Below are 22897 nucleotides of genomic sequence, written 5' to 3' on the forward strand. Positions count from 1 at the left end.
ATCTGAATTGAATAATATGGGCTCTGCCAAACAGTTTCTAGGAACTGCTCTTTTACATCAGTGGCCATCTCCACAATACGGCATGTAACTGTGTCATTAGAAAGTGAGATCAACTCTAGCTCTGAAGCTGCTTTCTCTCCTATCATCATCGCACACTTATCCTTTGCAGCTGGAAGTAGTAGTTTCTCACCTAGGTTGTGTGACTTACCATATCTGGCAATGCGCAAAGCCACACAGGAGCCTTCAGGAGCCTTCATGTTAACAGTGTGGTGCACTTCAACATCTTTTTTTGGTTCTCCATATTCATTGAGCTTCCTCTGAAAAAACTCAGTGGGTCTAGATACTAAGGTAGGGTTTCTTATTTCAAGATGCTGGTGTAGCACAGTCAACCTGTGGAACTCCTTGCCTGAGGAGGTTGTGAAGGCTAGGACTATAACAGCATTTAAAAGAGAACTGGATAAATTCATGGAAGTTAAGTCCATTAATGGCTATTAGCCAGGATGGGTAAGGAATGGTGTCCCTAGCCTCTGTCTGTCAGAGTGTGGAGATGGACGGCAGGAGAGAGATCACTTGATGATTGCCTGTTAGGTTCACTCCCTCTGGGGCACCTGGCATTGGCCATTGTGGGTAGACAGGATATTGGGCTGGATGGACCTTTGGTCTGACTCAGTACAGCCGTTCTTATGTTCTTATGTTCTAGGCCCTGTGATCTGGAAACTTCTGTTAGTTGTCCGAATAAAGCCTTGTCTACCTCATCCTCCTGGTCTGGTGGTCTATAGCAGACACCCACCATGATATCACCCTTGTTGCTCTCACCTCTAAACTTAATGAACAGACACTCAGAAATCATTTATCCAGTTTCATACTGGAGCTGTGAGCAATCACACTGCTCTCTTTCATACAGGTTAGCTCCTCCACCTTTTTTTCCCCTGCCTGTTTTTTCCTAAGCAGTTTATGCAGATCCATGACAGTGAAAATCCTAGTTTAAATATAAATGTTTCCTTCTCAGTATGCCCCTGAGGCAAACCCTCCCTACTCTCAGGGATGTATTTTTTGGCAGTTGTTCAGGGGGAGATTGTGCCTTCCTAAGCTCATCTCTCCTGGAGCTGCCGTTAGCAGGTATCCTCTCCTCCCTGGTCTGCCACAAAATGAACTGCTCCCCGGCCTTTTTGTCTTTCTCAAACACGTCTCTTCAGATTTGTCTGCCCCGTTTTCTGATAATTTACTTGCTGAACATTTGACTTCTTTGAACTCAGTTTTAAATTAGCTACAAGTTGAGTGCCTTTACGAAGTAATCCTGCTGCTTTGTATTGATCTCTGTCTTTGGATTGTAGCAGTTTTTAAACAGCATTTACCATTTCCACAATATTTGCTTGGAGTACAATAATAAAAACAAAACAAAAACTTTCCATTAATTTCTTTGATGCTGAAGGCTCATAAATTCATTGGCTTTTTTGCTCAGGAAAATCATTTCTGTGGGTGCCTTTATTGTGTCTAAATACTGAATCTGACAGGAAGCTTGTTTAAATTTGTTATGAAATATGAAATATATTCAAGGGGCCAAATAAAAAAAAAGTCATGTTTACTGCTCTAACCCCATAATAAAATAGTAAAGGAAAAAGGATTAATATGACACTAGTCTCCGGGAAGCCCTCCCATTAAGTAATGTCATATTCACCTTTCACAGAAAGTGCACTCCTCAAAGTTAAAAATTTCAACTTTTATCATTTTTATGAAGATGTCACAAGTTACACGTATATTTACACATCACTAAAATCCAACCCATCAATTTCTCCCTTTCACAAGTGTAAGTGGGGAACTACTGTAGTCAACTTTCCTGGCTTCTGCACAACCTCAGGGGAATTGGCTAGTTAAAGAGTCTCAGGCCCCACTGTACTCCATATATCCAGAGGCCTGTCTGCAGTGCTTGGTGATGCAGCGATAAGATGTTAGGTGTGAGGAACTTCTCAAACTGTGAACTTCTACAATGCTGAGCTCATCCAAACTGGGGCAGAGCACCCTTCATTAAGGAAGAGATATCGATTCTCCCTATTGTCATACAGGTTTAAAGTCAGTGTCCCCCAGTGATCACCTTCTGCTGGTGTATTTGCCCACTTTGTCGCGAAGCTCTTTGGTTTTGAAACCATAAATGATAGGGTTGAGCATGGGGGGGACAAGGAAGTTGAGGTTGGCCAAGATGATGTGAACATGGGGAGCAAGGCCCTGACCGAATCGGTATGTCAGAGCAGTGAATAGGAAGGGAGTATAAGACATCAATATCACACAGATGTGGGCTGTGCAGGTGTTGAGGGCTTTCTGGTGGGCTGTCTTGGAGGAGATTTTGAGGACAGCTCTGATAATCAGACCATAAGACAGGGCAACGAGCATCAGGTCTGACTCAATTATTAGAAATGATACCACCAAGCCATAAATCCCGTTGAATGTGGTGTCCCCACATGACATCTTCAACACAGCCATATGGTCGCAGTACGTATGGGGGATAATGCGGTTGGGACAGAATGGCTGCCTGCTCAGGAGCAAGGGCAGGGGCAGAACAAAGAGAACAGCTCTGAATAAACCCACTAGCATTAGCTTAGCGATTCATGCGTTGGTGAGGATGGTGGTGTATCTCAGTAACATATGGCAATGTAGCGATCGAAGGCCATTGTCACGAAGATGGCTGAGTGCATAGCAGTAACCGTGTGAAGTAAGAACATCTGGGTTAGACGGGCACACATAGTAATGCCTTTCAAATTGAGCCAAAAAATGCATAGTGCCTTTGGCACGATGGAGGTAGACGTTCCAATGTCTGTGAGTGCCAGCATGCAGAGCAACAGGTACATCGGCTCGTACAGGGTCTGCTCTTTGCCTACAACAAACAGAACTGTGAAATTTCCAAACAGGCCTATAATGTAGAATGTAGAGAAAGGGATGGAAATCCAAATGTGGGCAGCTTCAAATGTGGCTGAGGATTCCCGTTAGCATGCAGGTTGAAGTGTCAGAGGGGGTGAGATTAAGAGCTGCCATGATGTGGTTGATGCATCAGTTGGACTGAGAAATGCTCAGGGTGCCTGTTAAGGGAGAGAAGCACATTGATAGGGTTTACACACTTAATAGTAAATAGTATGGTAAATAATTTATAGTCATTACCAATTTAGAAAGGGGGAAGATTAGTGAGGTGGAAACAGTTACAGATGGCACCAGATTATTTTGGTCATAGTCAAGTCGAGGGATGTCCTCAGAGGGAGCTAATCAAGCCAGGTGAGTGGGCAGCATGATGGTAGAGAAACTTCAATGTCAACAACAGAAATATGTATGCCCATTGGAGGGAAATGCTTGAAGTTCGAAAACACCTGGGAAGGTTCTAAATTAATTGTATGAACTCAGGACAGGGACCAGAGCATCATGGTACACACCCCTGGAAAACTCTGTTCACAGTGGAAGCATGGACAGAGACTAAGCAAAACACTGGGATCCAGGAGGAATGGGATGAGAATCATACAGAAAATACAGTGTCATGAGGTTAATCCATCAATGTTTCACTATCCTCTGGACTCTTCTGTGTACTGGGCACCCTTCTCTCAAAGGATATTGCAGAACTAGGGGGGTTCCGGCAAGGCAAATGAGAATTATAATGGGCCTGGGGAAACTCTCACATGGAGAGAGATTGAAGAGACTGGGATTATCCCCTTACAAAAGTGATGAATAAGAGAAGATATGAGAAAAATCTATACAATACTGACTAGGAGAGAGCAGATTGAGAATGTGTTCTCCCTGTCTCATAACACAAGATCAAGAGGACATTCATTTAAGTGAAATGTGACATATTAGAAACAGATAAAAAAGAATGCTTTCTTCACTCAATTAGACTGAGGAACTCATTGCCACAAGGGGCAGTTGAGGCTGTGAGCTAAGAAAGAATCAAGAAGGGTGTCAACAATTAAACGGGTAGTGAGACTATCCAATTACAATAGTTACAGGTAAAGAAATATTTTGGAAGTCCTAGAAACCACATTTCAGGGAAACCAAGTGTTTCAGGGCACAGGCCAATCTCTAGCTGTCAGGCATTAGAGTGACACCCTCCAGGTGGTCAGGTCACCCTCCCCAGGCATCTACTTTTGGGTTTCTTATACCTTCTTCTGGAGCACCTGGGGATGTCCCTGTCAGAGAGAGGACACGGAGCTAGATGGAGTATAGGTCTGATCCACGATGTTATTCCTATGTTGGAAAGGAGTCCAGTTTCCTCCATGGAAACAGACATAATCATGCTGTGCTAAGACCTTGTGCTCAACAGAATGAGTAGGAATGGCACAAGGGTCTTGATATTTAGGGCTACAGGCCTGCACTTCGGTTACTTACCTTGTTTCTTTTGGTGAGACACTTTCTTGCAGACACCCAGCTTTGTCTGAGGCATAAGTTACAGGTGTTAACTGACAAGTGTAAGCCGAGACTTGTGTCAGCAACTCAGCTGCTAACCCTTTACATGAGTGAATATTAATGAAGTTTACAGATGACACAAAAATTGGGGGATTGTAAATAATGAAGAGAACAAGTCATTGTTCAGAGCAATCTGGATTGGTTGGAAAACTGGGCCAAAGCAAAAAAAGATGTGTTCTAATATAGTTATGTTGGTATCTACATCTAGGAACAAAGATGTAAGTGATGCTTACTCCATGGGAGACTCTCATTGGAAGCAAATGATTCTGAATAAGATTTTGGGGTGTGACTGGATAATTAGCTAAACATGAGCTCCCATTGTGACTCTGTGGCCAAAACAGCCAATGTGATCCTGGAATAACAACCAGTGGACTCTCAAGGAGATGTAGAGTAGTTATTTTACCTCTATATTTGCCACTAGTGTGACTGCTGGTGGACCCTTTTTCCAGTTCTGATGTCCACAATTAAAGATGGATGCTGATATATTGAAGAGGGTTCAGAGAAGAGTTACAAGAATTATTAAAATATTAGAAAACAACCTGCCTTATAGTGATAGACTCAAAGATCTCAATCTCTTTAGTTTAACAAAGATGGTTAAGGGGAGACTTGATAGCCGTTTATAAATACATACACGGGGAACAAATATTTAATAATAGGATTTTCATCCTAGCATAGCACGATTGAATGGGTGTAAATTGAAGTTAAAAGAATTATTGCTAGAAATGAGGCTTTCATTGTTTAAATGGGGAAAGTTACCATTGGAACAATTTAGCAAGGTTCTTGGCAGATTCTCCATCACAGAGAATTTTTAAATCTGGGATCAATGTTTTTCTAAAAGATCTGCACTCGGAACAATTTTGGGGAAATTCTCTGGCTTGTACTCTACAGGACGTCAGTCCAGATGATCACAATGGTCCCTTGGAATCTATGAACATGTCCCCTGGAGAAAGCACGATGCAGTTTGCCTGCAAGCTTGTTCCTGATCTTACTGAAGGCATTTTTTTCTATTCATGACCATGTTTAATTTTACCCTAGTGGGAGCAATTCTCATGTGACTGTGGCACCTTGAAAATGATATTCTAGGTGTGTATTTAACAAGGCTGAGGGATTCCGTGAGGCACTGCATGGATGAACATTTTAGGTGAGAAAAACAATGACTTCAGCCCATGAAATCTAGTACAACCCTTGCCATTACTGGCTAACAGAGCTGGCTAGCAAATGGTCCCAGAGCATCCTGGGTTTAACATCTCTGTCCCAGTGGCCCACTGTTTCAATCAGATACCAGCTGTATTTATCTAGTCTCTCACATATCCTGGAGTTACCCTCTAACATTATATAATGTGCATCCTTCTCAGTTTCCAAATTGTTCCTGTGTACCCATACATCACACGGAGTGTATGGGTATAAAAAGAGAAGCCACACAGGTGCCTCCCTTGGCATTTTCCATTCATGAGATTTCTCACCAGTGAGACACAGTCACTGATTACCACCCAGCCAAGGGAGTAGGAGTAACGAGAGGCATCTCACCCCCTGCAGAGTAAGAGCTGTGGGGAGCATGGGGCAGCTCAGAGGTTGTGGGAATGAGGATTGACTGGGGAGCATGGAGAAGACACGGGTGACCAACATGCATTTGGAATTGGAGCAGCCTGGTATGGGAAAGGAATGTACGGACGAAGGGTCAGAGGCTGATGGGAAATTGAAGCAGCTGAGGAGCAAAGGGGTTCCACCTGGAACTGGGGTATCACTGAGCCCTCTGACTCACCAGCCTGGACTCCCTCTCTCATTGTGCTGCTTGGAATCATAGATCATAGAATCATAGAAGATTAGGGTTGGAAGAGACAACAGTTGGAAACAAACCTGAGTAAAGGTTGGGAACCCAGACTACAGGTCTGTAGCTTGCCAGAGCCAAGTAACCCTGAGCTGCCACCAAATACACTCAGGACCAGGTAAGGTCCCAGCACTGGCCTTGGACCATCAATCAGAAAGAAAAAATCAATGTCAGTGCTGCTGCCCAGCTGTCCCTGTAAACCCTGCTCCCCACACCCATAACCTTCAGTGCTGCCCGCCTGTCTGTGAACATGCCTCTCCCCACCCCGCGACCCCCAGCTCTGTTTGCCGGTCACTGTACACCCCCTGCCTGTACTCACTCCACTGAGTGCTGCCTGCTTCTCTGTGTACACCTCCCTCCACGCAACCAGAACCCCCAGCACTGCCTGCCTATCAGTGTGGAACCTCCTCCCCGCCACCATAATTGTCAGTTCTGCCCACCTGCCTGTATACATCCTGCTCCCTGCCCAGAACCCCGAGTTCTTGCTACTTGTCCATCTATGTACCCCACCCCCACAACACCAGCCATGCTACAGAGAAATACCCCTCACCTAGCAGCAAAACCAGGTACAAGACACGATGGCGTCAGCTCACAGAAATATCTCCTCAGACTAGGTTAAACTCAATGTCTGTCTGCACCGGGGAAATGGGGAGGATCAGCATGAACTGCCTTTCAGGGGGCAAAGGGAACCCCAGCAGCAGCTCAGCCTGTGCAGGGAAGCAGAGAGGGACAGGACTGGCGGGAGGGAGAGAGGGTGTTGAGACTAAAAGAAACCACTGTGAGGAACTCTTCCTAAAAACGACACAAATCATTAACGCATTGCAAACTTTTAGAAACCCAGACACCCCTTCCTGAGGCTGTTTTTTCTGTGCTGGCAATTGCTGACGTTACCATGAGGCTGTAGTGGGGTTTCTCATGGGAGGAGGGATGGTCCAGATGGGGGAAAGTGTCAGAGACAATCTGCTACAATGTGATCTGTGCGTTAGGCAGGATGTCCATTCCCTATTTCACCCAGTTTGAGGACAGCAAACCACTGTGCTCTGGATACTGCACATTCCCCTCTCCCCCTGCACACACACACAGAAATAGACACACAAACACACACAGAAACACATTACCTGGATTTCCCCCAGTAACATTTCCAACACTGTTTGGTATCCTCTAAGTCAGATTCATGCTTTTCTTTTTACTGCCTTTTGGTACATCTCATCCATCAAGAACCAGAGCTGCAGGGGCACAGAGAGAGCAGACCCCTCTCCCTCGTGGAAAAACAAAAACATATAGTCATTTTTCTGACCCTCTAAGCATGTGAGTTTGAGATTTCAGCAACTCTCCCGTCAGTTCTTCTTTCGTCTAAATGAGCTCACCCGTCCTTAGAGGCTACGAGACATCTGCTTTTGAAGTCACCAGAGGCTCATAGCCGGTGTAAATCAGGCCATTTACTTAAATCCCTTCATGTGCATTTAGGGTAAACTCCTATCCGTGCTGGGAGTTTTGCCATTGATCTCAATGGGACCAGATTCATCCTTAGTGTTTAACTTTTGGCTCCAAGAGGCGAAAATCACAGCTTCTGGTCATGCTACAGAGAGCGCTATTCTGTTATGGTGCTGAAACAGTCTCAAGGAAATGTGCAGTTTATGTGGTGCTCTGAGACCGGGTATGAAAGATGGGGATTTCGAAACATGTGGGCCCTGATTTTGCTCTCAGGGAGGCCAGTGTCAGTCTGGAGTGATCCAGAAAGCAGAATGTGAGAACATGATTTGGCCAGTGTGCAACACATTCTTGTTGTGAACCATCTGGTAACACAGATACCCACTGTAGAGGCTTTGGCTGTACTTCATAACAGGGCAGTAAAGTTGCTGAATTGGAAACCGTGAGTGAACAAGAAAAAACAACAACACCGCCCTAAAAGAGGAAGCTACTGAAACAAACAGAAGGACACAGTAAGAGACAAGGAACTGATCTTAACAACTACTATTTGTCTAATCTATTTCCATAACATTTGTAGTTCCAATTTTACCAGGTAAATCCCTTGGTGTTTCTGACAAAACTAAACAATTCATTTCGTTGTCCTGGTGAATCCTGCCCAGATGGTTCTTAACTTTACCCCTGGAACTATTCCTGAGCCCTTAGCACTAACTATATTTCAGAAACAAACAACTAACCAAAATCTCACTCAACAGAGAGAGGAAATCTCCTTCCTGCAACAAAAAGGCAGAGCCCTGAGTATCAGTGTCTGAATCTCACACGTCTGACACTCGCGTGCTGAAACACATCCTTTATGATTCCCCTGTACAGTCGCTGCAGACTCGCAGGTGGGCATGGACTCCTGGACAATTCCCTTGGCTCCATTAGCAGTGGGAAGAACAGAAAATAGACGCTGGAGAATTTCAACCTGAGAGGTTCCCTTGGGAGTGAAGACATGATTCTCCGATAACAGCGGTTCAGATTGTCAGGACAAACTGAGTCTCACAGACTTCATAGAGTGGTCCGGTACAACTGAATCCCTAGAGAGAAAAGGAAGAGACAGGTTTTAGATGTATTCCTTTATATCAGCATTTCCCTGCTGCTGCCCATAGTTATAGAATCTGAGCATCATTCTCCTTATCCTCCCGGCTGACGAGCCCTGCATGGAATCCCTGAGAACACGACATGCAATGTAAAGCTTTCTCCTTGTCGCACATCCTTGTTTCAATCCCATCTGATAGCCTCTCTCAGACCGAGGGTATCACAGATTGTCCCTGCTTAATCATAAAAACCCAGAGTGAACTAACATGCTGTGGCCAGAAGCAGGCCCTTCAGTGATCAGCATGTGTCCTGAAGCTTGTGGACTGCTAGAGTAACCGCACAGGCTGTAATTAGGATAGGGAGGGTGGAGAGAGATGTTCAGAGGCACATATGTGAATTAAGTGCCCAATGTCCATCTGCATTCACGGCCGGCTCTAACTTTTTTGCTGCCCCAAGCAGCAAAAAAAAAGCGCCGCCCTCCGAGCCCCCCCCACCGAGCGCCGCGCCGCTGGAACCCCTCCCAAGCGCCGCCCCCCCACCGAGCGCCGCGCCACCAGAGCCCGCCCCCACCCCGGCCGAGCGCCGTGCCGCTGGAGCGCCCCCGCCCCCCCACGGAATGCCGCGCCGCGCTGCCCCCCCACCGAGCACCGCGCCGCCGGAGCCCGCCCCCGAGTGCCACGCCGCCGGAGCGCCCCCCGCCGAGCACCGCGCCGCCGGAGCGCCCCCGCCCACCCGTGGAATGCCGTGCCGTGCCGCGCTGCCCCCCGCCACCCCAAGATTGGCCGCCCCTTACCAGGAGCTGCCCCAAGCATGTGCTTGGTTGCCTGGTGCCTGGAGATGGCCCTGTCCGCATTCAGTGGGACTCGGGTGGTTAAAGGCACAGAGGCAGTAGGCACCAATTATAGTCTTGGCCTTCACAACATCCTCTGGCAAAAAGATCCACAGGATAGGTCCAGAGAGTTCCTGGAGGATAGGTCCATCCATGTCCCACATGCCCCACTACCTCCAACAGTCCCTGCTATCGAACCAATAATTTGAACTGAAAGCTTGGTAGTAACACTAGCATTCAGTTTCCCAATTTGAAAACTCACAGCTGGACCCTTTGGTATAGGCCTTCTCTTTTACCTTCTAGCAAGGGCCTGCAAAGTCTTGACGCGATTCCTTAATTGAAGAATGTATTGGACTGTGTTCATCGCCTGGGGTTTTTGCTCTTCCATGTTTCTCCAAGCGTGACTGGAAAGTCTCGAGGTTGCTTCCCAGAGAGCAGTTCAAAGGGAGAAAGAACGCTTGGAGGCTTGAGGCACATCCCTGATAGCAAAAAGGTGGCGGGGGAAAAGTTGGTTCCAATGTTTGGGATCCAAGACTTCAAACTTCTTTAACACTGGGATTAAAATTCTGTGAAATCTCTCTACCATCCCATCACTCTGGTAGATCAACATTCTGAATGTCTTTAACTACAATAGATTGCACAGGTCTACATTAGTTGGAAAGTAAAGTTAGGTCTGTAACGATGCAGCCTTTGGTGGGACACTTCTGAGAGTATCAATTCAGGACAAATTGCTTAGAGCAGAGCAGTTACAGCCCGAAGTTGGGGTTCCTTTGCACACCAAGGCAAACCAAAAGAGCAAAAGATTGAAGACTTTGGTTTTACCCCACTGGCTATCCAGAAGTCATATAAGTAATTCCCTTAGACACTCCAGTTTCCCAGTACAACCACCAGTGTCAAACAGTATGGGGATAAAACCAATACCCCAGTAAAAGAAAAAGGTTCTCCCGATCCCAAAGCAGCAAGGCCTAGAACCAGTTAAGTCAGATCTTACCCACAGATCATGCTGTTGCCAATCCTTTAGAATCTAAAATCTACAGGTTTATTCATAAAAGAAAAATGATATAGATGGGAGCTAGAATTGGATAATGGAATCAATTACATACAGTAATGACAAAGTTATCGGTTCAGGCTTGTAGCAGTGATAGAATAAATTGCAGGTTCAAATCAAGTCTCTGGAGTACATCTACAGCTGGGATGGGACATTCAGACCTTTGTTTAGAGCTTCAGTTTGTAGCAAAGTTCCTCCAGAGGCAAGAAGGAGGATTGAAGACAAAATGGAGGGGTCTCCAGGGCCTTTTATATCCTCTGCCATGTGGAAGGACACCCCTCCATTCTTACCATGGAAATCAGAGCAGCAAGATAGAGTCTGGAGTCACATGGGCAAGTCACATGTCCATGCTGACTCAGTTTACAGGCCGATGCCATTGTTTACGTTAGTTTGAACGTTCCCAGGAAAGCTCAGATGTGGACTGGCATCTCCGAAAGTCCATTGTCAGTTAAGTATTTCTTGACTGGGCACTTACTGAGAATAGCCCTTTCTCAAGAACCTTCCAAATGCTTCACAGATGCTACTTGGATCCATACACATTGAGATACAAGTACATAGCCAATATTCATAACTTGAACTACAAAAATGACACACACATACCGACCAAATTGAGCCAAAATATTCACAGTGCCTTCAGCACAATCAAGATAGACATGCTGATGTCTGTGAATGCCAGCAAGCAGAACAGCATGTACATAGGCTTGTGCAGGGTCTGTTCTTTGCCTACAACAAACAGAACCATCAAATTTCCCAACAGGCCAATAATGTAGAATGTGGAGAAAGGGATGGAAATCCAGATGTGAGCAGCTTGCAGGTCAGGGATTCCCATTAGGGTGAAAGTTGAAGGGTCACAGGGGGTGAGGTTGAAACCTGCCATGAGGTGGAAGATGCATTAATGAGGCTCAGAAATTCTCAAAGTGCCTGTGAAGGGAGAGAAGCACAGTGAGGGGGTTACTCACATCATAACAAATAGTAGGGTAAATATTTTATAGTTATTACCAATCTAGAAAGGGGCTGAGTAGTGAGGTGGCAACATTTGCTGATAGCAGATTAATTAGGTCAGAGTCAAGTTCAGAGAAGTCCTCAGAGGGAGCTAACCAAGTGAGATGAATGGGCAACATGATGGCAGAGAAACTTTGATGTCAATATCTACAATGTGTATGCCCAGAGAAGGGGAAATCTTGAACTCCTCAAACACCTTACAAGGTTCAAATTTAGCTGTATGAACTCAGGACAGGGACCTGGACATCATGGTACACAGGTCTCTGAAACCCTGCTCACAGTGCAAGCACAGAGTAAAACTAATCAAAACACTGGAATGCAGGAGGAGTGGGATGGGAAATCATATAGGTAACACAATGCCATGAGATGAGTCAGTCAATGTTTTACCCTCCGCTGGACTCCTCTATGTAGCACTAGGCACCTTTGTCACACAGGATATGGCTGAACTACTGGGGTTCAGGGAATGATCAAGGGTCTGGGGAAACTCTTACAGAGAGAGAGAGAGAGAGAAAAGACTGGAATTGTTACACTACAGAGGTGATGAATAAGTAGCATCTGATGAAGTGTGTTCTAGGCCACGAAAGCTTATGCCCAAATAAATGTGTTAGTCTCTAAGGTGCCACAAGGATTCCTCATTGTTTTGATTAGGAGAGAGTAGATTTATTTAACTCCCTACATGTGGATTTAGGGTGAAATTCTGGCCGTGATTGGAGTTTTGCCATTGATATCCGTGAGACCAAGATTTCACCCTTAGTGTTTAATTTTCATCTCCGAGCTGCAAAAATCACTGATTCGGGTCCTGCTACAGAGAGCGCCGTTCTGTAAAGGTTCTGAAGGAAACCCCCAGTTATTGTGGTGTTCTGAGACCTGACAAGAAAGACGGGGATTCCAAAACACCCGGGTCCTGATTGTGCTCTCAGGGAGGCGATTGTCAATCTGGAGTGACCCACTGCAGAGAGAATGTGAGAGCAGAATCTGGCCAGTGTGCAACCCATTCTTCTTGTGAACCCTCTGGTAACACAGATACCCAGTGCAGAAACAGGCAACTCACCAAAATCCTGTTCAGCAGAGAGAGGAAATTTCCTTACTCTGACAGAAGGACAGAGCCCTGAAAGTCCGTGTGGGAACCTCAAATATCTGACATGGACCATGCTGGACAGCGACCTTTATAATTCCCCTGTACAGTCCCTGCAGACCCTTAGGCTGGCCAGGACTCCAAGACAATTCCCTCAGCTCCATGAGCAGCAGTAAGAACAGAAAATAGACCCTGGAAATCTTCAGCCCAAGAGCCTCCCCTGGGAGTGAAGAAATGATTCACTGATGGCAGGGGCTCAGATTGTCAGGGCACATTGCAGGCTGTTCAGCCTAGGAATTGTCGATGGCTTTCATTCCTGTGTGTAATGTACTGCCCTCTGCACTATATGTGGGAATGCTGCCTCAAGATATGGGACCAAAAACCATTTTCAATTGATCGGAGCAGTGTACTGCTGCATACTGCCCATGCAGTTGTAATGTCCAGTCTATTAACCTCTAAGACGCCACTGTCACCAAATGATGTGATCCTGAATGCATGCAAGCCAAAGAGTGTGGAAAAGGTTTTCTTCTCCCAGCATTCTGGCATCAAAGGTATCTGCCAGTGTCCCTTTGTTAGGTCTAAAGTGGATGGATTTCTGGCAGCTCCCGAAAGTTCTAATAGTTTGTCTACTCTCTGCATTGAGTAAGCATGAAAATTCAATGGATTGTGTTATCCTGCGTCAGACCTAATAAAATGGGACTTCTCCACTCACTGTGTGATTCCTTCACCACTCCCAGGACCAAAATGAGTTCAGGTCACATGGTAACTCACATTTCACGAGGGAACAGCCACAGAGTTTTCCTAATCTGTTGCCCTGGGATCTTTTCACTCTGGTGGTATTTTCGGTAGCTGCGGCCTGCTGGGTGAAAACACAGTGGTAAAGGAATCAAACAAGTGCTACATCTGGACCTTTTCTTCAAGCTACAGTACCTTCCATATGTTTGTGTCACAGATGTCTGGGGGCCTAATTTGTTCTCCACAGGGTATAAATGTGATGGGTTTTCACTCCTGGGTGCAGTCTCGGAGCTATGGGAACTTCTGCACCTCTCTAACCACCGTGCTGGGCTGGCCCTTTTTCACTCTGCTTTACTGGTAATTCACATTCTCTAGGCCCTGTTATCAACCACGAGACAGCAGATGGTGCCATACACTCAAACTGAGCTACCCGAGGGTTTATCTAAGCCACCCACATACAAACAGCAGACACTAGCCAATTTCCCAGCTCCCCAGACTCACATCCCCCTCTGGAGTATAAACCCAAAATTATAGTGTCTTGCACTGCATAGCCATCTGTAAAATGTAAGCTCAAGTTTTTCACTGGTGAGTGGCAGGCAGTAGGGGCCTTGGGGGTGAGGGGGTCAGGATGGAGGAGAGGAAGGACTAGCAAGCATTGGGAAGGGGTGGAAGAGAGGAAGGACTTATCAAACAGAAGCTGCGGGGTCACTGGGGAATGGATAGAGGAGAAAAGGGACTAAGCGACCTCTTGGTGGGAGGGCCACGGAGGATGGGAGTGAAGGAGAGGAGGGAGTCTGGACCCAGTGAATGATATGTCTACTGGGTGGCCATGGGGGATGGAAGAGGGGAGAGACTCGGCGAGTGGTGGGCTGTGGGGGACTCTCGGAGGAGGAAGGAAGGATTCAGAGAGAAGCAGTGCGGTCCTTGGCAGAGGAGAAGAGCAGGGACTGGAAGAGAAGCAACATGGGTGGGGCCACAGGGAGAATCGGGATGGAGCATCTGGGGCGGAGCACAGGCAGGGCCACCACAGCCCATGTGTTCGTGCTCTCAAAGGTGGAAGAGCAGCGGCTGAACCACACAGGAGGTTTAGCCTCCCCTGGCTTATTATACCCACCACCTATGTAAAGTAGCCCTACCTGGGCCACTTCCTAACACCTCCCTGTGAACGTCCCAAGGTCTCCATCTGGAGTAAGGTAGCACGAAGGGTGACTGATCACCCCAAGGCGCATTCTGGTGGGTGCATGTAGCAAGGTCGTTCTCCTTTCATCTGGGGCAGCAACTGCCTCTTCTAGTGGTTAGCTGCAACTTCAGTTGTGTTTTGGCCTTCCTCATTACACCCCTGCATTCTTGAGCAATATTTCTATACTCCTTCCTAGTCATCTGACCAAGTTTCCACCTCTTGTAACCTTCCTTTTTGTGTTTAAGCTCACCGAAGATTTCACTGTTAAACGAAGTTGGTCGCCGGCCACAATTACTATTCTTTCTGCACATCGGGATGGTTTGTTCCTGCACCCTCAGTAAGGCTTCTTTAAAAAACAGCCACCTTTCCTGGATTCTTTCCCCTTCATATTAGCCTCCCAGAAGATCCTGCCCATCTGTTTCCTAAGGGAGTCAAATTCTGTTTTTCTGAAGTCCAGGGTCCGTATGTTGCTAAACTCTCCTTTCTTCCTTTTGTGAGGATTGTGAACTCAAACATCTCATGGTCACTGCTGCCCAGGTTGCCACCCACGTCTACTTCCCCTACCAATTGTTCCCTGTTTGTAAGCAGCAGGTGAAGAGGAGAACAGCCCCTGGTTGGTTCTGTGACGGGTTGGATCACAGAAACCCCCTTGGGAGCTGCCACCCGATGTGCAAAGACTACCCCTGCTTCTGTTTTCCCTGCCAGCTCAGGACTCCAGCACCCTGTCTTCCTGAGCCAGACACTCCTGTCTGGCTCCAGACACAGATCCAGGGTCTGAATCACCTGTCCCAAAGCTGCAAGTTTACCTGAAAGCGGCTCACAGTAGTGTGCTTGTCTTTAGCACTCAGATGCCCAACTCCCAATGGGGTCTAAACCCAGATAAATCCATTTTACCCTGCATAAAGCTTATGCAGGGCAAACTCATAAATTGTTCGCCCTCTATAACACTGATAGAGAGTTATGCACAGTTGTTTGCTCCCTCAGGTATATACATACTCTGAGTAAATTACTGAATAAAAAGTGATTTTATTAAATACAGACAGTAGGATTTAAGTGGTTCAAAGTAGTAACAGACAGAACAAAGTAAGTCACCAAGCAAAATAAAATAAAATGCGCAAACCTATGCCTAATCAAACTGAATACAGATAATTTCCTCACCAGTTCCAGAGTGCTCCCTTTTACAGGCTAAGCTCCTTTTAGCCTGGGTCCAGCAATCACTCACACCCCCTGTAGTTACTGTCCTTTGTTTCAGTCTCCTTCAAGTATCATGGGGGGGGGTGGAGAGGCTCCTTCTTTAGCCAGCTGAAGACAAAATGGAGGGGTCTCCCACAGGTCTTGTGGGTGGAGACCCCCCTCCTCCCTCCTACGCAAAGTCCAGCTCCAAGATGGAGTTTTGGAGTCACCTGGGCAAGTCACATGCCCCTGCATGACTCAGTCTTTGCAGGCCGTCCACATGGCATCTTGCATGTCTCCAGGAAGACTTCTCATGTGGATTGGAGCATTCCAAGATGCATTGTTCCCCAAGTGCCTCCTGATCAGGTACTTAACCTGGCGCATTCCTTCCTAAAGAAGCTGACCAAATGCCTCCCAAAGCTTACTTAGAAATCAGGCAAGTATACAGCCCATATTCTTAACCTCTAGTAGAAAATGATCTATATGTACAAATTGGATGAATAAATATAGTAGACCAGAACCTTTACGGAGATATGTTACATGGCACGGGCAGCACAGAACATATTCCAGTTATGTCATCCATACATTTATAAGCACCCCCTCCCCATAAAGCCTTATGGGGTACACTGTCACAGGTTCCTCCAGTAGTTTCACCAAGAAATTGTCATCAACAATCCAAAAACTTCCTGGCTTGTCTGTGCACTTATCTATTGCTCTCCCAGCAGATGTCAGGGGGATTAAAGTCCCCCATTAGAGGCATGGCCTGTGTTCTGGAAACTTCCGTTAATTCTCAGAAGAAAGACTTGTCTACCTCATCCTCCTAGTCCGGTGGTCTATAGCACACACCGGCCACGACATCACCCTTTTTCCTCTCATTTCTAAACTTAACCCAAAGACTCTCAACGGGTTTTTATCCAGTTTCATACTGGAGCTCTGAGCAATCGTACCGCTCTCTTACATACAGTTCAACTCCTCCACCTTTCCTTCCCTGCCTGTCCTTCCTCAAGAGTTTATACCCATTCATGACATCGCTCCAGTCATGTGAGCTACCCCACCATATCTCTGTTATTCCAATCACAGCATAGTGCTTTGACTGTTCCAGGACTTCCAATTATTCCTGCTTGTTTCCCAGGCTTCTTGCTTTGTGTACATGCACCTAAGATAACTAACGGATTGCCCTACTTTCTCAGTATAAATCGTTAGGCCTCCCCTATTGTACACTCCTCCTTGTTTTTCCTCCCAGTATTCCACTTCCCCACTTACCTCTGGGCTTAGGTGTTCAGCCCCTGGCCAGCCTAGTTTAAATCCTAGTTTCAAGATGAATGCGTCCCTCTTGGGATGACCACACAGGAAGTGTGAAAAATAGGGATGGGGGCGCGGGTTAATAGATGCCTATATAAGAAAAAGCCCTAAATATCAGGACTGTCCCTATAAAATCAGGACATCTGGTCACCCTACATACAGCAGGCCCTCCCTTCCCTCAGGGAGGGACCTTTAGGCAGTTGCTCAGGGGATGATTCTGCGTCCCTCAGCTCAGCTCCCCTGGAGCTGCCAGTAGCTGGTCTCCTCGCCTCTCTGGTCTGCCACAAAATGATCTGCTCCCCTGCCTTTTTCCCTGTCTCAAACACTTCTGTTTAGATTTGATTTGTCTGCCCCATTTTCTGATAATTTACTTGCTGAACATTTGGCTTCTTTGAACTCAATTTTAAATTAGCTACAAGTTCAGTGCCTCTGGGAAGTAACACTGCTGCTTTGTATAGATCTGTGTGTGACGTTCCCCTCTGGTGTTATCCAGAACGGTGATCTGCTAGGTCACTCCAGTCCTTGACTCTGGGAGCCAGCCTTACCCTGCTCTGCTGTGAGAACCCCCACTCCAGGGGCTGTTGACAAACAGCCACCGACATGGCAGCTGCTCCCAGCTAGTTGCAACCGAATGACACTAGCCAATATCTCCGGTCCCAGATACACCCTATGAACCTCCGTCTTGCAGAGTCCAGTTATGCCCACTGGACGCTGGAAGCTTCTATGAGTTTGTCAATTTAACAAAGAAATTGATATGTACCAGTCTTGTTATCCCAAGGGGAGTGTCTGACACGCTTCAAACCAAACGCACTGCTTCAAGTGGAACAAACAAACAGATTTATTAACTATAAAGATTGAATTTATGTGATTATATATCAAAGCATTACAAGTGAGTGGTTACGAAAATGAAATAAAATCTAAGCACGCAGTCTAAACTCTAAACCGTCTTAGACTGGGCAGCAACTAGATGAAGCAGTTTTTTCTCACCCCACTGGATATCGCAGGCCTTAATGCACAGGTTTGTTCCTTAAACCTGGGCCAATCTCCTGTGTTGGAGTCTTGTCTTCTTCTCGGTGTCTTGGTTGCTTGCACGATAAGTGTGGACAGGAGAAGGGCCCAGTTTGTGTCCACACTGTCTATTTTATACTCTCAGTCCATGTGCTTGGGGAGCACAAGTCCAGTCATGTCAGTCTGGGGGGCATTCCTGAATCTCTCCAAAGATGAGCAATTCCTCTGTTTTTTTCCTCATGCAGGTGAGTTATTGCATTGTGACTCCCTTGCTGGACAATGGCTGTTGATGGTTTGTTTGACACCCTGTCTGGGTGTTGGTTACTTTCCCTGCTGTTGCGTGAGGGTGGGGGCTAATATCTGGCAGATTTCCCAACTTACCACCATAAAACACAAATCTCATCACTTCATATCCATTAACGATACACATATATGGATAGGAAATTACTTTGAGTAGATCATAACCTTTCCCCTGACGTCTTACAAGGCATGCTTTATATTTTTAACATGATTATATGAAAATGAGGAACATGGGGGTTACAGTACACTCTTCCAAGGTATAGAAGGTCACATTGTGTCTTTGGATTGTAGCAGTTTTCAAACAGCATTTAACATTTCCAGAATATTTCTTTGGAGCACAATAATAAAAAATAAAACTAAAGTTTTCCATTAATTTCTTAAATGCTAAACATTCATAAATTTGTCAGCATTTTTGCTCAAGAGAATCAGTTCTGTGGGTGCCTTCATTGTGTCGAAATACTGAATGTGAAAAAAGAACAGGAGTACTTGTGGCACTTGTGGCACCTTAGAGGAAGCTTGCTTGTCTAAGATTTAATTTGTTATGAAATATGTTCAAGAGGCCAAATAAAAAATGTCAGGTTTACTGCTCTAACCTCATAATAAAATAGTACAGGAAAAAAGGTTAATATTATACCAGTCTCTGGGAAGCCGTCTCACGCAGTAATGTTATAGTCACCTTACGCAGAACGTGTGCTCCCCAACGTTACCCATTTCACCTTTTATCATTTATATGAAGATTTCACAAGTTACACATATATTTACACGTCACTTAAATCCAGCCCATCTATTTCTCCCAGTTCCCAAGTGTAAGTGGGGAACTATTGTAGCGAACTTTCCAGGCTTCTGCACTACCTCAGGGGAATTGGCTAGTAAAAGTGTCTAAAGCCCCACTCTACCAAGAGGCCAACCTGCAGTGCTTGGTGATGGATTGTAAGGAACTTCAAAGACTGTGAACTTCCACAATGCTGAGCTCTGCCAAATTGGGACAGAGCACCCTTGATTAAGGAGGAGATATCATTTCTCCCTCTTGTTATACAGGTTTAAAGTCAGTGTCACCCGCCAATCACCTTCTTCTGGTGTAGTTGCACATTTTGTCATGAAGCTCCTTGGTTTTGACACCATAAATGATAGGGTTGAGCATGCTGGGGATGAGGAAGTAGAGGTTGGCGAAGATGATGTGAACTTGGGGAGCGAAGCCTTGACTGAAGTGGTGTGTCAGAAAAGTGAAGAGGCAGGGAGTATAAGACATCAGTATCACAGAGATGTGGGCTGTGCAGGTGTTGAAGGCTTTCTGGTGGGCTGTCTTGGAGGAGATTCTGAAGACAGCCCTGATGATCAGACCGTAGGACAGGGCAATGATCGTTAGGTCTAACACAGTGATTACAAATGCTATCACCAAGCCATACATCCTGTTGACTGTGGTGTCCCCACACGATATCTTCACCACAGCCATGTAGTTGCAGTACGTGTGGGGGATAATGCGGTTGCCACAGAATGGCTGCCTGCTCAGGAGCATGGGTAGGGGCAAAATGAAGAGAACAGCTCTTATCAAAACCACTAGCCCTAGCTTAGCTATCCGTGGATTGGTGAGGATAGCCGCATATCTGAGAGGGTTACATATGGCAATGTAGCGATCAAATGCCATTATCACAAGGATGGCTGAGTGCATATCACAAACTACATAAAGGAAGAACATCTGTGTGAGGCAGCCACCCACAGTAATGCCTTTCAAATTGAACCAAAATATACACAGTGCCTTCGGCACGACGGAGGTAGACATGCCGATGTCTACAAGCGCCAGCATGCAGATCAACAGGTACATCGGCTTGTGCAGGGTCTGCTCTTTATATACAACAAACAGAACTGTGAAATTTCCCAAAAGGCTGATAATATAGAATGTAAAAAAACAGATGGAAATCCAGATGTGGGCAGATTCCAGGCCAGGAATTCCCATTAGTATGAATGTTGAAGGGTCAGAGGGGGTGAGGTTGAGAGCTGCCATGACATGGTCGATGCATCAGTTGGGCTAAGAAATTCTCAAGGTGCCTGTGAAGGAAAAGAAGCACACCGAGGGGGTTTACACACTTTATAACAAATAGTACGGTGAATATTTTATAGTTATTATCCATCTAGAAATGGGGGTGAGCAGTGAGGTGGCAACATTTAGAGATGGCACCAGATTCTTTTGGTCATAGTCCAGAGAAGTCCTCAGAGGGAGCTAACCAAGCCAGGTGAGTGGACAGCATGATGGCAGAGAAACTTCGATGTCAATAACAGCAACGTGTATGGCCATTGGAGGGAAATGCCTGAAGTCTGAAAACACCTGGGAAGGTTCTAATTTAATTGCATGAACTCAGGACAGAGACCTGGGCATCATGGTACACAGCTCTGGGAAACCCTGCTCACAGTTCAAGCATGGACAGAGACTAAGCAAAATATTGGGATCCAGAAGGAGTGGGATGGGGAATCATACAAAAGATACACTGCCATGAGATCAGTGCATCAATGTTTCACCATCCTCTGGACTCCTCTGTGTAGTACTGGGCACCCTTCTCACAAAGAACATTGCAGAAGTAGATGGGTTCAGGCAAGGGCAATGAGAATGATAACAGGCCTGAGGAAACTCTCATACGGAGATAGGTTGAAAAGACTGGGATTATCATCTTACAAAGGTGATGAATACGAGGGGACATGAAAAAAGTCTGTAAAATACCTACTGGTACAGAGTAGATTGAGAATGTGTTCTCCCTTTCTCATAACACAAGATCAAGAGGACATTCATTTAAACTGAAATGTGACATATTAGGAACTCGTTGCCACAAGAGGTAATTGAAGCCGTGAGCTAAGAAAGACTCAGGAAGGCCTTGGACTTTTAAATGGGTAGAGAGACTATCCAGTTACAATAGTTACAGGTAAGTAAATATTTTGGAAAGACTAGATACCAAAGTGTTTCAGGGCACAAGCCAATCTCTAGCTGTCAGGCATTAGAGCGACACCCTCCAGATGGTCAGGTCACAATCCCCATGCATCTACTATTAGGTTTCTTACACCTTCTTTGTAGCACCTGGGGCTGTCCCTGTCAGAGAGAGGACACTGAACTAGATGGAGCATAGGTCTGATCCACGATGCAATTCCTATGTTGGAAAGGAGCCCAGTTTTCCCCATGGAAACAGACATAATCATACTGTGCTAAGACTTTGTGCTCAACAGAATGGGCACAAATGGCACAGGGGTCTTGGTATTTAGGGCTACAGGCCTTCACCTCTTTTACTTCCATTGTTTCTTTTGGTGAGACACTGTCTTGCAAACTCTCAGCTTTATCTGAGGCATAAGTTACAGGTGATAACTGACAAGTGTAAGCTGAGTCACATGTCAGCAACTCAGCTGCTAACCGATCAAATGCCTGGATATTGATGAAGTATAGAGATGCCAAAAAAATTGGGGGATTGTAAATAATGAAGAGAACAGGTCACAGTTCAGAGCAATCTGGATTTGTTGGAAAACTGGGTCAAAGCAAACAATATGTGTTTGAATATAGCTACGTACATATTTTCATCTAGGAACAAAGAATGTTTGTGTGACCCAGTGCCATAAGGGGCCAATGTGATAATTGGATGATAACAAGTGGAATCTCCAGGAGATGTGGAGAAGTTATTTTACCTCTATATTTGCCTCTCGTGCGACTGCTGCTGGACCCTTTGTCCAGTTCTGGTGTCCACAATTAAAGATCGATGCTGATTTATTGAAGAGAGTTCAGAGAAGAGTCATGAGAATTATTAAAAGATTAGAAAACCTGCCTTATAGGGATAGACTCAAAGATTTCAATCCATTTAGTTTAACAAGGTTGGTTTAGGGTTGACTCTTGATAACACTCTGTAAGTTCCAACACGGGAAACAAATATTTAATAAGCTTTTCAGCCTAGCATAGCCTTATTCAATGGCTGTAAATTGAAGTTAAAGCAATTATGACTGGAAATAAGGTGTACATTGTTTAAACAGTGAGAGCATTCACACAGGCAGGGACACACCCAGCTGCAGTTACCTTCAGGCTCTGACCAGCCACTGCATGAACCAACAACAGAGAGGCTACAACCAAAATAACCACCAGCTCCCTAGGCTAGAACCCCAGAGCTGTACCGTCCTGCCCTGGTACAATGTGGAGAGGACAATGCACACTTTGGTAACCAAGCTGAGTTTTTTACCCCAGACACTTCACTTAAAGGGATACTGGGTTTAGATTAAAACATAAAACAAGTGTATTAAGTACAACAGATAGAATAAAAGTGATTATAAGGGATCGTAACCAGATCAAAGAAGATGACATAGCAAATTGGCAAAAAAGCAAACTAAGTTAACCTACTAGTTAGATTGATTATGAATTAGCATTTTCGAACAAACCATCTGGCAGATTCTCAAGGCACAACCTACATTTGCTTTGCAGCTTGGGTTTCTGAGGTTTCCAAGCACAGACT

At 45.6% G+C, this 22897-nt stretch overlaps 1 protein-coding gene and 1 pseudogene across 1 annotated transcript; both read right to left on the reverse strand.

Moving 5' to 3' along the window:
• Positions 1 to 2088: 2088 nt before the first annotated feature.
• Positions 2089 to 11527, reverse strand: LOC128830246 (olfactory receptor 52P1-like; annotated as a pseudogene).
• Positions 11528 to 19488: 7961 nt separating this feature from the next.
• Positions 19489 to 20247, reverse strand: LOC128845294 (olfactory receptor 52N4-like). The gene has a single exon (XM_054043808.1). It carries the CDS (start codon positions 20245 to 20247, stop codon positions 19489 to 19491), a length of 759 nt encoding a protein of 252 aa, XP_053899783.1.
• Positions 20248 to 22897: the final 2650 nt, after the last annotated feature.

This window comes from Malaclemys terrapin, chromosome 1 (genome assembly GCF_027887155.1).
Source record: "Malaclemys terrapin pileata isolate rMalTer1 chromosome 1, rMalTer1.hap1, whole genome shotgun sequence".
Taxonomy (NCBI): Eukaryota; Metazoa; Chordata; order Testudines; family Emydidae; genus Malaclemys; species Malaclemys terrapin.